General features: G+C 38.7%; 1 protein-coding gene across 1 annotated transcript; it reads right to left on the reverse strand.

The window, feature by feature from the left end:
- Positions 1-323: 323 nt before the first annotated feature.
- LOC107299723 (rho GTPase-activating protein 27-like) lies at positions 324-3,198 on the reverse strand. The gene is made up of 2 exons (XM_015829068.1): positions 3,120-3,198; positions 324-1,104 (listed from the first exon to the last, which is right to left on the reverse strand). The coding sequence occupies exon 2, from the start codon at positions 1,068-1,070 to the stop codon at positions 324-326; it is 747 nt and encodes a 248-aa protein (XP_015684554.1). The 5' UTR covers positions 1,071-1,104; positions 3,120-3,198.
- Positions 3,199-12,635: the final 9,437 nt, after the last annotated feature.

Consider the following 12,635-nt stretch of genomic DNA (forward strand, 5'->3'; position numbering starts at 1 on the left):
CTAGAAATGGCTAACACCAATCCAGTGTGGTTTTTAAGCAACTGTTATTTCTAGTCTTTCATTTGGCCTTCTTCAATGTGACATAGTCAGATCTAATTAATCTAAAATTCCCATCACTCCACAGTGTCGGGAATTATGGATATTGCAGTCCAGTGAGTTCTGGAGGCAGACATAAAAGCCTTCCCCACACTAATATCTTCCAGAATCTACTGGATTATAATTCCCATAGCCCCCTGTATTCATATTCCATTAAAATGGAATAAGGGAATATGTAGGCAAACACATCTGGGACCTAGGAAATGCAGTTCTTTAATAGGAAATTGTCAGAGTACCTCTTTGACACAGCATTCCTGCATGTCCTGTATCACTTGGTCCTTCACCAATTTACAGATGTTTTCAGAATTATTCTTCAGAAATGGGTGAGGATGAGTCCACGAAGCAGCTTTGTACAATCCTGAGTTCCCCACACCTGCCTGGGTGGGAGATGTGAATCTTGTCAAGTCATCCAGAGATACAGCAGGCCTCATGTACTTAGCAGAACCGCCTTGGGAGGCCAGAGGAGGATTAGAGTATGTCAGGTAAAGTGGCTTATAAGAACTGTATGAGGCACTGAGAGGGGGCTGTGTGCCTCTCCCTGCTCTAGAAGTGGGTAGATTCTTCCCATTATCTTCCAGAGACTTCACTGTTCCCATCTTTAAGTAACTGGAATACTGCTGTGAGGTATCTGTTTTGCATTCTTGAACACCTGTCACAAATCGATATTCATACTCTGGCAATTGATCACTGCCAACTCCAATGGAGGTCCCTAAATTGATAGCCTTCATCTGTGTTGTGTGACATGGCTTTTCAGAAAGCACGAAGGAGCTCAACTCTCTGACATACTTAGCTGGGATGTAAAAAGGCTGGGAATTTTTGCTCTTCCTAACATGCCACCAATGGTCATTGGTTCGCCTTAAAAGTATGTATCTCTCATTGGGTTTGATTGTGATAAGGTGGCCATCCTTGGAGGTATATTCAAAGGCATATTCCACCAGCACGTATGTCTCCTCCTCTCTGCCTGGTGACTCCATCTTTAGTGTCCCAAAGTGGGTTATTTATTTCCCTCTGAAAGAAAAAAAAGTTTGTTAAACATGACTTTATACAGGCCTGTATGTACTTAATTTGAGGAGGAAGGATAGAAGTTTTTTTTATGACAGAATTCTGCTGTCCAAATAAATGATACACATGTACTTATTTTTGCATCATTATTCTTCTTATCCTTGACAAGGTAACCTAATGTTCTTCTACCACACGGGTGTCAAACTTAATCGTGTCGCGTGACATATCGTGATGTATTGTGACTTTTTTGCCTGCATGTAACGCATCTGGTGCACGGGCTGCCAGTTTGACAGCCCTGTTCTACCACTTCCCACTGGTAATTTGTTCTAACTTTCAGTTGCAAGCTACTGAAAGTGTATAGTGTGATAGTTAATTTTCAGCCTTAAAGCATGCCATGGTAAAGAATGACTACACATTTGTAAAGGATAGGTTGAGGGCAGCTTCTAAATCACAGCTTGGTGTTGCCTTCTCATGCCAACCCTGGTAACTGGTAGGTGTGAAAGAGTATTATAATTGAATTGGCATGAGTATAATTGCAATTGCAATTAATCTGTAAGCAACTATTTGTTATTGTTCCATGAAACATGCTATACCATGCTGCAAAGCTAATTTTGTGTTTTCTTTTTTTGTGCAGGCTCGATGTAATCTCGGGATGCTTCCATTTATCATTTTGTTTTCTGCCAGGGTTGCTTTATTTTCCTGCCTCTTAATCAAGAAAACATTTTTGTCTGCAGATGCATAGGATGATCTCTGCAAAAAAACTGCCAGGAATGATATAAATACCATTCTGACACATTTGTGTTTTCAGGGCAAGGTTCAGACCACTTCCAACATTGTTGTAATGTGCATAGGTAGACAATATAGGCTGAGATGATTCTCCCAGGCAGCAGGGGCTGAGAGGGATTGTGGGGATGGAGGGGAGGATTGCAAGGAAATATTATAGAGGAAATCTCTAATTGCTTCACAGACTGCTCTTTTCTCCTTTTGTTATTGACCTCCTCAGATGTACGTGTAATAGAGTGATGTCATTTTGTCTTTTTCACATCAAAATATTTCTGATCTGCCCTGAAATTCTGTTTTGTTTTTTCTTTTAAAATAGTGAAAGTAACCCAATCTGTTTTCCCGTTCTAGCATTTAGACTTTCCCCTCCCTGCTTGGCTTGTTCTTCGGCTCCTACTTTCTTTTGCCAAATTACATGATATTTAGAAAAACCTTTCTTTTCCTTTTTCCAATTTATTCATTTATTGAAGCTGTTTTGGAACAGTCTTTCAGATCTCTACCTGGCTTGCAAAAGATAAACACTCCTTATGATAAAATATAAATTTTAATAGGGAAAATGTCAAATGTCAATGAGCAGGAACTGGAATTCCTTCCATGTAGATTATCTTCCCATCTAGAAAATAATGTGTTTAAAATTAATTTATTTTGGAAACTCTTTCACCACCAACTGGAAAAGAGGTTTCTAATATTAGCAGGACTGGGTCTTTTTCTATGGTTTTGCATACCAGAAAAGAACAAAGTTCTATCTGACCCAGAAATTTGTTTTAAAATCTGGCTGAATAGATTCTGCTGGAACTTTACAAGCAAGATAACATCCTTAGTTTTTCCATTTCTTTTAAACTAGAGTTTAGGATTACATATCTATTATGCAGTTTTAACAAGACAATTTACAGCTACCATATAGTTTTTCTTGTCACATCCATAGTACTAAATATGTCCAATTATAGCTAAGTATCAAAGAAGCCAAAGACTTATATAGTAAAATGCTAAATATTTTATTATACTTTGCATTTTGTTGACAATCATCATGAGCTATTAAACCAAAACCTTTTCATTCAGGAAAAACAAAACTGAAAGAATATCATATCCCAAAAAATATCCCCTCCCAGGTATTTATTTTCCCAACTATGTAAAACAGTGAAATTGCTATTTTATACAAAAAGTTAATAAAATTTATTTTGATATTGTATTTAGGTTACAAATCTGTGTACATCTTTCATTACTCTCTTAGAAAAACTTACCACTTCCCCATAAAGGAAGACTATTGATAGTAGACACCACTTTCCTTGTATTGCTTTGTTTCATCAAACAATGAAGTAAAATTGGCTACTCTAATATGGAGACAGAAAACACATGGATTCAAATGGGGAAAATTTAAAAAATAGATTCATGTTGCTAGGGTAAAAACATATTAGTAAACATACTCAGGCTTAAAAGTTACAGAAAATGTACAGCCGTATACAAAAAGAACTCTTTTAGAAATTTCCTTATAAATCTGGCTTTTGGACAAGTACATATAATGGATAGAACCAGGTATGCATTGTCGCACACAAGGAATTTATTTCTTTCCTTTATTGTCTACATGATTCTTGATACAAAAATTGAGGAGCTCGTGGGAGAAATGCTTTTCTTTCCCAACTGGATGTTTCACAACTTTTGTACTGAAAAATTCAGCTACTATATATCCTGGAATCATTTATCTGGGAGAGGGATGGTCTTGATCCTCCACAGTAATACTTTCCCATTTATCTGCATGCTCCCATTATTTCCCAGGAAACTGCAAGAAATCTATTATATGTCTGGACAACTCCCTTATTCAGGAGGAAAAAAATATCTGCACATGTATAAAGACACTCCCTTGGAAGGCTGGGGTATTAAAAATATATTAGGCCAACTGCTAGTGCAAATTCAGATTTAAACAGAATAAAGTCAGTTACTCAGAATAAAGGAACACGTAGAGCAGACAGGCTATATCCGAGTACAACAAGGTTTGGTGCTCAGGATAAAGGCAGGATATAATTAACAAATAAAATAAAAACATGCTTCTCCTGATATGATGAAAAGTATGATGATACATTATGAAATCAAAGGCCAGCCTATACCACCAAGACAAGTATATTATTTCATTCAGCAGTTCTCAACATACTTGGGAGCCATATGACTCCTCAAGGTCCCAGAAAATTTCAAAAGTTCACAGGTGAAAACATGTAAGCATACGCCAAAGGGACCACAGAAAAACAAAGTGTATTATACTGCAAATATTGTATTTATTATAAATAAAAGCATATATTATATTTATAATTTGTAAATGGCAATTTTTTTATTGGTAATGGGAACTGGATAGTGGCCCTAGCAGAAAAACAAGGTTGGAAGGGGGCCAACAACAAAAAACACTGATTTAGTGGATCAAGTGCAAAACTATTGGTACCCACTAAATAAGAGGGCTTGGAGAAGAATTTCCAAAATGTTTCTTCTTTCCAGACTTTGGGGAGAAATTTTATGGGGAGGTTTTTGATTTATTAAACTTTTGTGGTTACAATTGTTGCCTCACGACAGAGTTTGAGGAACTGTGCTCCAATCAACAGATGCGCCTACACTTTATTTAGTGCTTCCAAAGAGAAGATTGTTATTGATTGTATTTTCCACCTGCAGTAGGCGCAGTCTCATTGTTCCTAATAGTTTAGAGACAGTGAAAATGGAAGCTTGGAAAATATCCCAAGGCCTCAGGGCAATCCAGTAGCTCAGATGGGATCTGAATCACAGTTTCATTGCCCTTAACCCCTCTGGGTGAATCCCTGACAATCTAGGGGATTGTACTGAACTGGCTTGTAAGTGAGAGAGGACACCCTTCATCTATCGAATATCAGCTGAATGTGCCAAGGGCTCTCGTGATGGTGGCAATTAGCATAAAGCTGGCGGGTAGCAATTCCTAACCTTTTCAGTGGATTTCATGCACTGGGCAGAATTCCATTTCTCCACCCCACAAGAGAGGCCTATCCAGACAAGCACCGAAGCCTGGAACCAAACACTCAGTGGGCCAATCAAAAGCTACCTCTCAAATTCCAGTTGTTAGGGCAACGTTTTGGAAAAGGAGAGTCCCTGGATCAATTTCTCTACTCTTAGATTCCTGCCTCAGCTGCTCCCCCCCCCCGCGCTTGCCTAATCTGGATCCCACCTGTGTCCCTGGTTTTACCTGCTGGTTCACATCTCACCAGTTTCTTCTCTTGCCTCCGTCCACACAATCTGTCCTGCCTCTTCAGGTGTGGCTTGGTTCTTCCTTGTTGATTGTGTCAGGAGTCACATCAACCCGCCTGGACTTGTGTGTTTGGTCTGAACCTGCCTCTGGTCCTCCCCCCCTCCCACGTTAAACTCTGTGACGATCGGTGGGGAGGAATATCTCAAAACAAATGTTTCTCTTGGCTTCTTCACAATAAGAGATTGGCAAGTTAAGAAAGCAGAAAAAGCTTTGTGGAAAAATGTTCAGGCAGGACGCTCTGTCCCCAGTTCTTCATTGTTGCAAGTATCCTGAGGTGCAGGGCCCTCGTGAGGATCAAAATTAGTCCATCCTGTTCGGAATATCAATCTGGACTCCAAGGGAAGCTTTGACATTAATGCAGAATGATAAAGTCAGAAAAATCCAACTGAGGGAAAAGAAACATTGGCACCTTTATGAGCACACCACGCCCTGCTCTGGGCTGCCTGTTTCATTCAGGTAACATCCAGCAGACACAGGTGTTTACAGCCTCATGGATTTAGACCCCTTGCATTCGAGCCCAAAGTGAGCAATTGGTTTCTTCCACAAATATCTCAGCTTGTTCCTCTTCTCTCCATGTCTCTCATAGTCACAAAGAGGTTGAATGCCTGAGAAAGCATGCAGTGTGACTTGGGTGTTCCCATCAGACTGCGTTGGATGGAGGAAGGAAGCTTTCCTACTCAGAGGAAGTCTCCTTTAGGCAGTGGTGGGGCGGATGAGGCACTATTTAGAGGACAGTGACTCACACATAGAGATTGCCTATCTGCATACATATGATTTTCCACCCACCTCAATACTTCATCTTCACTAACCTAGCCTGCTTCAAGTCATAGGATCCCAGCATGGAATGAATTGTACTAGGTTCATGCAGCTTTTCTACATCCAAATGATTGTGTTCACTTAGCAAGAAATAAAAGGAAGGCAACTGGCTGCTTCTCATGGTTGTTTATTTTCCCCCCATATATTTTATTGATTTTTAAAAACATAAATCACTTAATAGTTGCTGGGTTTACATTTGTAAAGAAAAATCATTAACAATTGGTTTCTATAATTCATAATCCACATAGTACATTTAGTTGATTTCCCCTTTCCCCCAAAATATCTTCTTTGCAAACCTTGAATTAATACAGTTCTTATTATTTTGATAAATAACAGTTACATATAGGATTTTTTTCCCAATATTCCTAGAAATAATGATCACATCAATATAATATTTCTTTTCTATCTAATCATTCTGGTTGCCTCATCTTATATCCTGTTACAATCCTTATTTAAATTTGTTTCTCCCATAAAGTTCAAAGTATTCTTGCTGGTTAAGATCTTATCAACAGATAATTACATTTAAAGATTTAAATCCATTTTTCCCATATAAACCATCTCAACACTTCTACATTTCTTAAAGAATAGGTAAAAAGAGTAAACAAAAAGAAAAGAGAGCAAGAGTAAATAAACATAAAAAGTAAAATACTACTTAAAATATATATTCCTCCTAAGCTAATATATATTCATTCCCAAAATGTCTTCTTCTTTTTAACCATAATTAAAAATATATTTAATCTTTAAATATTCCATTTAATGTGTCTAGTCATCTAATCCTTTAACTCTTATTCAAAACATTTTTTTCTTTTTTATACCTTATAATTTCCCTAAATTCAAACACATTTAATTATCTAAAACATTTCCTTCATCTAAGCCATTTCAACAGTATTATATTACTTATATCAAGAAATAAAATAAAAAAGGGGGGAAAAGCATACAGTATTATTTAAGGAATTCATCCCTCTTAGAATGACATAGGTATTCAAAATCTTTTCTATTTCTTTAACCATATTCAAACAAATGTTTCTTTTTTAAATATTCTCTCTGGTATATCCCATCATCTATTTTCTTAATTTTCACTTTAATCTTTTTCCTTTGATCAGTGTCTTTCTTGATCAATGTGTTTTGCTGAATCAAAAAGTTTTTCCATATATTCATGATTGTTGCTGTAGGTATAAGAAGTAAATCGAATAAAATGTCTTTATATGAGGCTTTTACCTTTCCATGTTTCTTGAAAATCTTTTTCTTTTTCTTCTTCTCTGCTTCTCTTATCACTTCCTTTCTCTCTGATGTTTTCTCTACATTCCATTTTATCCAATCTGTTTTTTTGTCCTCAGATTTATTTTGTAGTCTTAAGGCAGACATGTCCAAAGTCCGGCCCGCGGGCCATTTGCGGCCCGCGTTCCGGTTTAATACGGCCCTCTAACAGCCCTCCCTGCTCTATGTAAATGCGGCCCTCCCACGGCCCTCCGGCAAGTCCCATGAGAGAGAGAGAGAGAGAGACAGAGGCACTTGCACTTGCACTTCTCTCTCTCTCTCTCTCTCTCATGGGACTTGCCCCCTCGCAGGGCTCCTCATTGGCCCTGCGACCGGGTGCCCCGCCCCCTGGGAGAAGGGTGGCCAGGAAGTCCCTTTCCCGGGCTGGCCCCGTCCCAGGCGCACGTGGCTGGGGAGCCATGCGGGGAAGCCCCGGGATCCCCGCTGGGAGCAACCCCCCCAGAGCCTTTGCTGAGTGGGCCAGCCCTCCCGTAAGCCGCAGCCCCGAGAGAGAGCAGCCCCTGCGATGTCCAGCCGGCGCAACCATTGGCCAAGCAGCAGCAGAGCCGGAGATGGAAGGTCAGTGGCAGGGGGGGAGGGAGGGAGCTCTGAGTCTGCAGAGCACCACCGCGAAGCGGCCACGGGGCGGGTGGCACCCCCCCAGCTTACCTGTACCAGGCAGCAGTCCTGGCTGGGGCATTGCTTCCTGGCCTGTCCCCAGGCCGCTCCCTGCGCAGCTGAGCTGGCCACGTGTCTCCCCGGGCTGGGCCGCGCGACAGTCCTTGCTGGGGCAGCGGCCGGTGGGGGCATCGCTCCCTGGGCCGTCCCCAGGCTGCTCCCTGCCTGGGCAGCCGAGCCAGCCACGCGTCTCCCCGAGCCAGTCCGTGGTGCCCTGGGCGCCTTCTGCTGCCTCCTGCCCCCCCCCACACGCTTGGCCATCCCAGGACCTCCGCCCATTTTTCCATGCCCGGAGCAGGAGAGGAAGCGCTGCTTTCTGGGATTGAAAGGGGCTTACCCCTCCCAGCCCCCCGTCCACCGGGGCGACGGCGCTCCTCTGGACCGGGGCTGTGCGAATCGCAGCCTGCAGGATTTGGCCCTGGAAAGGCCGGACTGGCCAGCCAGCCGGGGAGGCCAAGCAGAGAAGGAACAGACAAAACAGACTAAGGTGGAAATCAAGAAAATAGATGATGGGACTTATCAGAGAGAATACTTAAAAAGAAACATTTGTTTGAATATGGTTAAAGAAATAGAAAAAAATTGGAACATATATGCTATTCTAAGATGGATGAATTCTCTAAATAATATAGTATGCTTTTTTCTCTTTTGCGTTCTTTTTCTTGATATGAGTAATAAAAAAAGTTGAAATGATTTAAATAAAGGAAATGTTTTAGATACGTGAATGTGACTGAATTTAAAAAAATATATGAAAAAATGTTTTGAATAAGAGTTAAAGGACTAGATGACTAGAGGTATGGAATGGAATGTTTAAAGATTAAAGATTAAAGATTAAATATATTCTTGATTTCCGGTTCCGGTTTTGCGGCGACTGCGGTCATGTGAAAAGATTCGTTTCTTCACCGGCTGATTTTCCTTCGCCAGTAGACCCCGAAGGGTGTTGAAAGTCACCCTGGAGGGGCGACCACCGAGGAGAAGGCTTGCTGGTGACTGCGGGAAGGCAGCAGCTTCTTCCACGGCCCCAGCTGACTCCTTAGGCCCAACGGAGTAAAGATCGTCCTGCAAGATGGCCAATCATCTAGCTGCACCAACCAAAGTCAAAAGAACAACTAAGCATGAAGAAACCACTGCAGAGAAATCTGTGTGAGACTTTTTTCCCCCTCTTACTCCCAACTATTTTTTCTGCAAAAAGCCTTTGGATGACTTCCCTGCCCTAAGAAAGCGTCGTTTGTCTATTTGGGGGAAAAAAAATACTTTGAGTAAAACTACAGAACAGCATTTATTAGACTTTTAATTTTTTGGATACTTGGGACCCCTGGAAAAACTTGTAATATAGAGCATTATTCTACTTACTATATCGGAGATATTTGCTTCTTCCTGCCTCTTTCTTCCTCACTCTCAAAATGAGATAAAAGCTTTTAACTTGGAAAGAAAAAAGTTTCTAAGCTCACTGAGGACATCTTGTGGCAAAAAGTGTTACTGCAATTATAATAATAAAAGAAGACAAAGGCTTGGAAATAGCTGTGGGTTGACTTTGTGATTTAGAAATTGTGAAGACGGACGTTTATTGACTTTTAATAAATATAGCTTTTACTAAAAGACTAAAAGTCTATTTTACTATGGAAATGGAAGAATCTTACCCACAGCTTGACTATGAGCTTATACTGAAAAAAATATTGGAAGCTACAGAGTATGTGAAATCATGGAGAAAAATTAAAGATCATCTTGCAGAACCACAAGCTGAGCCTCAAACTTTAAAAGATCAACCTACAGGCCAAGAAGAAGCCGATATGCAACAGTGTACACAATTTAATGAGATGGAAAAAGAACCTATTGACCAATTGAATCTTAGAAAAACTTTGGACCCAAAATCCCAGACTGAGACTTTAATTGATCACTCTACAAGTCAACTAATTATTACAGAAGAGGATATCTCACAAGTTTATGTACAAACTATGGAGAACTCTGAAGATCAAAGAATGTCTTCAATTGAAACACTCTTACTTTTAAAACCAACAGGAACTGATCTCCAGATGCGATCTATTGAAAGTTATGACAACTTGGATAATCAAGCTGTAATTATAATATGGAACAAAATTGACTATATTACCTACATGATATTGGAAGATTGGGAGGAGAAATTTGACCAGAATGACTTGTTGATAAATACCACTACTCAAATATGGAGATTTGATGACATAGATGCGGCATCATGGACACCAGCTTGGCACAGAAAAAAAGCCAGAGTTAGATTTAAAAATGTGACTTAAATTCTCACTTATTGGGTCAAAAAGGCTTTAGAGTTTTGGACTGATTTGACAAGTAACTGAGTATGTGAAATTAGTAAGATGATAACTTGTGTAATGATATGTTTGTCTTAGACATGATAACTACTTTGGTTGAGATTTAAATTTTATTTAATGAGCTGAAATGTTTCTTTATTTTTTATTCTGTTTATATAGAAAATTATTTTGTAATAGAAGAAGAACTAGAGAGATTTACGATAAGAGAAGAAAGGGTATTAACCAATGATTTGTTAAATTAACAAATGGAATATATGTGAAAATATTGAATGTCATTGTTGGAATATTATGTATATTATAGAAGGGACACCCGAAGTTTTATTAATATGTTTACTTAAAATGAATTGGAATATGTTAATCGAAATTTGTGAAGCTTAAAGTAGGATGATGATCATTTGGACTGATTGAATTTTATGAAGAAATAGATTAAACTAAATTCCTTATATCATGTGAGGGAAGTAGAGAGGGAAATTTTTAATGTATTAACTCCAGTAATATATGTATGACTTTGTTTTGGGATGACTAACTTCCCCTTCACCACAGTGTTTTCCTGAGCACTCTGATGTAAAAATAAAAAAACCAATAAAATTTGTTTTTTAAAAAAAGATTAAATATATTCTTAATTATGGTTAAAAAGAATAAGAAATTGAGGAAATAAATATATATTAGCCTAGGAGGGATATATATTTTAAGTAGTATGTTATTTCTTATGTTTTCTTTACTCTTGCTCTCCTTTCTTTTTCTCTTTATCATTTTATCTATTTCTTAAGAAATGTAAAAGTGTGAGATGGCTTATATGGAAAAAAAATAGAGTTAAATTTGTAAATGTAATTAATTTTTGAGAAAATCTTCACCAGTAAGAATATCTAGAATTTGGTGGGAAAAATAAACTAAAATAAGGATTGTAACAGGATCTATGATAAGACAACCAGAATGACTGAATAGAAAAGAAATATTATACTGATATGATTATTATTTTTAGGAATATTGGAAAAATTATATGGTCAATTGTTATTTATAAAAAAAAGAATTGTATTAATTCAATGTTTGCAAAAGAGGATATTTTGGGGAAAGAAGAAATCAACTAAAATTATTATGTGGAATATGGATTATAGAAATTAATTGTTAATGATTGTTTTACAAATGTAATCCAGACAACACACTGTTCACCAATTATTAAGTGGTTTATGTTTTTTAAAAAATTCAATAAAATATATTACAAAAAAATAACTGTCATAATCTTCATCCACCACTAGGTGTCAACATCTATTTAGTTTTCAATATGAACAATGGTCTTTAAAATGAGAGTCTTAACTATTCAACAATTTTCAGCTTGTCCAAAATTAAATTTTAGTTTATAAATTTATTTCACTACCATATATTTTGATCCTCCATGGAAATTTTAATCCGCCACTTCCATTAGTATAAGGGTGGGGCAGAAGTCTCCCTCCTTCACTTTTGGAGGTATTTTTCTTCTTGGGGATCTTTTCCATGAAATTAAGTGTGGAATGGAAAAGGGAAAATCAGATTCCTCACCCAGTTTCAAGCACGCTGTTTACTGTTGTGCTGGTTAGTTCTTTTGGACTTCAGTTGCAAGTAGCTTGGGCTGATCGGTGAAATACAGCCTTTCTCCTGTCGGGTTAGAAGGCTTTCCCCAAGATGAACGGAATGACCACCATCATTCCAGAGTCGCCGGGGCACCCTTCTTTCTTTGCTGCCTCTCCGGGGTGACTTAGACCCATTAGACCCAGGCAGGACGAAAATTAGCTGCGGGGATGCGGCAGTCTGCAAGCCTGTGACCAGTCACTACCGCGCAGAACCGGAAATCCCTCTGCTTCTCATGGTTGTTATTGTTACAGGACCATCCCTGGTATTTTGGGGAAAACAAGAGCATGTGCAGGGTAGATTTTTACATGTAACGCAATAAATGATCACATTCTAGTAGCAAAGGGTAGAGATTTTTCCACCTCTGTTTTCTCAGCAGTGGTCAAGATTGTATATGTGAGGAACAGGCTGGGACTGTATCCTGGAAAGTGTTGTACTTATTTGTTTATTTTTCAGTCTTTCCCCCTTTAATTGCTCCTCTCTGCTCCATGTATAAGTCAATCTACATAGAAGAAGAATGAACTATATAAAATATCTAACCTAGACTTCTCAATATTGGCCATGCTGGGAGGGAAATATTGATAGAAACCATGAACAGTTCTAATCCAAACTGCCTAAATGCAACATTTCTACTATGCCTATTAAGAGAGAGTATTCCTGTATTACAATGATTCTCAACTTTTCTTCACCATGGACCCCCTTTAAATAACTTTTGTGGCCATGGAGGATGTCCATAGACCACCAAGACTAAATTCAATATTTAAAGCAGACTGCATCAAATATTTATTTCAATTTTCTCACAAAGAGCTTTCAAATTTAGAGAGAAGGGGAAATCTGTTAATGCA

Source organism: Protobothrops mucrosquamatus, unplaced genomic scaffold (assembly GCF_001527695.2).
Source record: "Protobothrops mucrosquamatus isolate PMUCROS unplaced genomic scaffold, P.Mucros_1.0 scaffold5363, whole genome shotgun sequence".
Taxonomy (NCBI): domain Eukaryota; kingdom Metazoa; phylum Chordata; class Lepidosauria; order Squamata; family Viperidae; genus Protobothrops; species Protobothrops mucrosquamatus.

What these genes read in the sequence shown, in the direction of transcription:
- LOC107299723 (XM_015829068.1), bottom strand. Translation starts at nt 1,070, where the DNA reads ATGGAGTCACCAGGCAGAGAGGAGGAGACATACGTGCTGGTGGAATAT.